Source organism: Columba livia, unplaced genomic scaffold (genome assembly GCF_036013475.1).
Source record: "Columba livia isolate bColLiv1 breed racing homer unplaced genomic scaffold, bColLiv1.pat.W.v2 Scaffold_378, whole genome shotgun sequence".
NCBI lineage: Eukaryota > Metazoa > Chordata > Aves > Columbiformes > Columbidae > Columba > Columba livia.
The window spans coordinates 47,711-51,453 of NW_027043415.1; the positions used below are offsets into that span (position 1 = coordinate 47,711).

The 3,743-nt window shown below is 53.6% G+C and overlaps 1 protein-coding gene across 1 annotated transcript; it reads right to left on the minus strand.

Moving 5' to 3' along the window:
• Window positions 1-2,064: 2,064 nt before the first annotated feature.
• On the minus strand, window positions 2,065-3,021 carry LOC135578078 (olfactory receptor 14A16-like). Its single transcript, XM_065048275.1, has one exon. It carries the CDS (start codon window positions 3,019-3,021, stop codon window positions 2,065-2,067), a length of 957 nt encoding a protein of 318 aa, XP_064904347.1.
• Window positions 3,022-3,743: the final 722 nt, after the last annotated feature.

Genomic DNA, 3,743 nt, shown 5'->3' on the forward strand with positions numbered 1-3,743 from the left:
CAGGTGAGATTGATCTGCCGGGGCCAGTGGGGTTTGTTCCTGGAGTCACACACGGAAATGTCAGTGTCTGTCAGGCATCCATGTCTGAGCTGGCCTCATGGATTCCTTATGCACCCAGGGATGCTCAGAGACAGAGTCTGTTCCTTTCACACACAGAGGCAGGAGTCACAGTGTCCATCTGGCCTCCTGAGGGAGGTACCTCAGCCCTGTGGTGTGCCACCCTGCTCTGCACTCATCTGAGACGTCCCACGTTATGGGGAATGGACACGAGGACATTGGTTAAAGGAAGCACAACCCAGTGCTGCATTTAGTTTCCATGTGAGGTTTTTCCCAATGTAAAATGACCTCGGGACGCTGTCTGTCCCACAGGCCTTCATAGAATCATACAGTGTCCTGAGCTGGAAGGGCCCCACAAGGACCATGGAGTCCAACTCCTGTCCTTACACAGGACACCCCACAGGTCACCACGTGTGTCTGAGGACGTTGTCCAGTCTCTTCTTGAACACGGTCAGGTTGGGGCTGTGACACCTCCCTGGGGAGCCTGTTCAGTGTCCAGCACCTCTGGGTGAAGAACCTTTTCCTCATGTCTGACCCCTGGCACATCTTCATGCCGTTCCCTTGGGTTCTGTCATTGGTCACCAGAGACAAGAGAGAAGAGCTCAACTCCCTTCTGAGGAACCTGCAGCCCCATGAGCTCTGCCCTCAGTCACATCTTCTCCAGCCTGAGCAAACCCAGGGACTTCAGCTGCTCCTAATACGGCTTTTCCTCCAAACCCTTCAACAAATTTGTAGCCTCTTCTGGGCACTCTCCAGTAGCTTTATCTCCTTTTACCCTGTGTCCCCAGCCCTGCACACAGTGAATGCTGCAGGTGAGGCCGCCCCAGCACACAGAAGAGCGGGACAATCCCCTCCCTGCCCGGCTGGCCGTGCTGTGCTGGCTGCACCCAGGACACGGTCCCTCTTGGTTCCAGGGACGCTGGTGGCTCATGTTCAACTTGCTGTTGACCAGACCCTCAGATCCCTCTCTGCAGAGCTGCTCTGCAGCATCTCATCTCCCAGTCTGTATGTACAGACAGGGTTGACGTGTCCCAGGTGCAAAATGGCACCCCTGAATATCTGACAGCATTGACGCTCACTTCGGTTCATCTCACCTCAAATACATGATGTTAACGCTCACATCTCATCTGTACAATGCAAACACGGACTTCTGACCTACTCATTCAGTGTCTTTTCAGGTAAGGAGAAAGAACCTCTCTGAACTGGGGCGAGTGGTCCAGGCTGGAAACGAAGCTGTGAGGGATTAGTCCATGATGATTGGGGCAGATTTGATGGGGTGTCCAGTGCACAGGGGCACAGCCCAGCCCCTGCTCTGCTGGTCCTGCAGGTGTCTGGCAGGAGCCTGGCTGTGAGAGGACACTGCTGTGTGCCAGCCCTGCACACACACGCTGTTCAGCTGTACACTGGGGTTTCATATATAGGTCACTTTCTTGGGCATGTTCTTGAGAGTATCTTTGTAAGAAGAACTAAACCTTCAGGCCCTGCCCATAGGAGATCAAGTTTCTATCTGGAAAGGCTGTTGTGAGGCCAGCTCTGTCACAGCAGTGCCCATTGCCTGTCCCTGCCTGCGCTCACAGCACTGACACACAGCAGGACGGTGACCAAGCTGCCCGAGCACTCAGGCCTTGCACCAACACCAGGGATGAGAAGGAGAGTGTGGGAGTGGAACCAGAACAGCTCTGGAAGAACAAGCGCTGCTGCTCCCTGGCAGGGCTGCCAGGATGGACTCTTTTCCCTCCTACCCATCACAGAAACTGTCCCTGCAGCTCCATACAGGCCTTGGGGGAATAATATCAGTGAAAAAAAAGTCACTGCAGAGCCCTTTTTTTTGTTTAAATAAACAGAGAGAATAGCTGCATATTTATACAGCCAGTGGGTTTGAAAAGAAAAGCAGACAATGAATTAGAAAGGGGATGACAAATATATCATGATTTATTAAAAAATAAATACCACCAACACACACACAGAATCTGGGCCTCTAATGGGTTACATTAAAGCTGTTATCCGTTAAAGGGTGGATGACGGACACTTTATTATTTTTGAAATGCCTCCAGTGATTAGTTTCCTCAGGGCATCCTTGACCTCCTTGTTCCTCATGCTGTACATGAGGGGATTCAATGTTGGAGGTATCAGTGAGTATAGAACAGACACCACCAGGTCCAAGAACGGGAAGGAGATGGAGGGGGGCTTCAGGTAGGCAAAAAAAGCGGTGCTGACAAACAGAGTAACCACGGCCAGGTGAGGGAGGCAGGTGGAAAAGGCTTTGTGCCGTCCCTGCTCAGAGGGGATCCTCAACACAGCCCTGAAGATCTGCACATAGGACACCACAATGAAAATAAAACACATAAAAAATAAACAGCCACTAACCACAAGAAGCCCAAGTTCCCTGAGGTAGGAGTGTGAGCAGGAGAGCTTGAGGATCTGGGGGATTTCACAGAAGAACTGGCCCAGGGCATTGCCCTTGCACAGGGGCAGTGAAAATGTATTGGCCGTGTGCAGCAGAGCATTGAGAAACCCAGTGGCCCAGGCAGCTGCTGCCATGTGGATACAAGCTCTGCTGCCCAGGAGGGTCCCGTAGTGCAGGGGTTTGCAGATGGCAACATAGCGGTCGTAGGACATGATGGTGAGGAGCCAATATTCTGCTGAAGCTAAAAAGAGAAACAGGAACACTTGGGCAGCACATCCTGTGTAGGAGATGGCTCTGGTGTTCCAGAGGGAATTGGCCATGGACTTGGGGACAATGGTGGAGATGGAGCCCAGGTCAAGGAGGGCGAGGTTGAGCAGGAAGAAGTACATGGGGGTGTGGAGGTGCTGGTCCCAGGCTATGGTGGTGATGATGAGGCCGTTGCCCAGGAGGGCAGCCAGGTAGATGCCCAGGAAGAGCCAGAAGTGCAAGAGCTGCAGCTCCCGTGTGTCTGTGAACGGCAGGAGGAGGAACTGGGTGATGGAGCTGCTGTTGGACATTTGCTGCCTCTGGGCATGAGGACCTGTCATAGGAGGAAAAGATAGTGAAGGTATAGATGAGGCTTCTCTGGGAATCATCAAACCCATTTCCCACAGACCCTCCCACCCTGACACACAAAGAGACACTTTTCTTTTTCCAGGAGAACATCCTGGCTGGAGCCCTCGTCGGTGCTTGATGAGTGTGCAATGAAGAGCAGGGTCTCTGCCCAGGGGCTCCTGAGGAGTCAGCCTGGCCCTGTGTGATCGGGTGGGCAGGGGCCAGTCCTGGGGTTCAGCTTTGTCAGCTGGAACCGCTCCTGGTGCAGAAGGGACTGTCAGCATCTGTACCCCCAGGCCTGAGAAACTGAGTTGGAGAGGTTTGGTGTTTCTACAGCTCCTTCTGCCCTCCAACCCTGGGGAGTGTTCTTGGGTGTCAGAAACCCTCAGCATTTCTGCTGCACTCAGGGAGAACAGAGCGAGTCCTGCGAGACCAGAGGGTGCCTGTGGGTCAGTGCAGAGTGAGGGCAGCTGCTCTGTCCCTCTGTCCTGCTCCAGCTGCCCTGGGCTGGCACCTTTCTGAGATGGAGGCTGATCACACTCCCATGTTACCCTGAAAAGCCACCAGGCACTGCTGAGAGCAGAGGGATCCACCTCAGACCATGACAGGTCTCACCCTTTCCTAAGGTCTCAGCACCCCACGTTTAGCCCAGGACACACACAGCTCATTCCCCAGCCCCACAGAC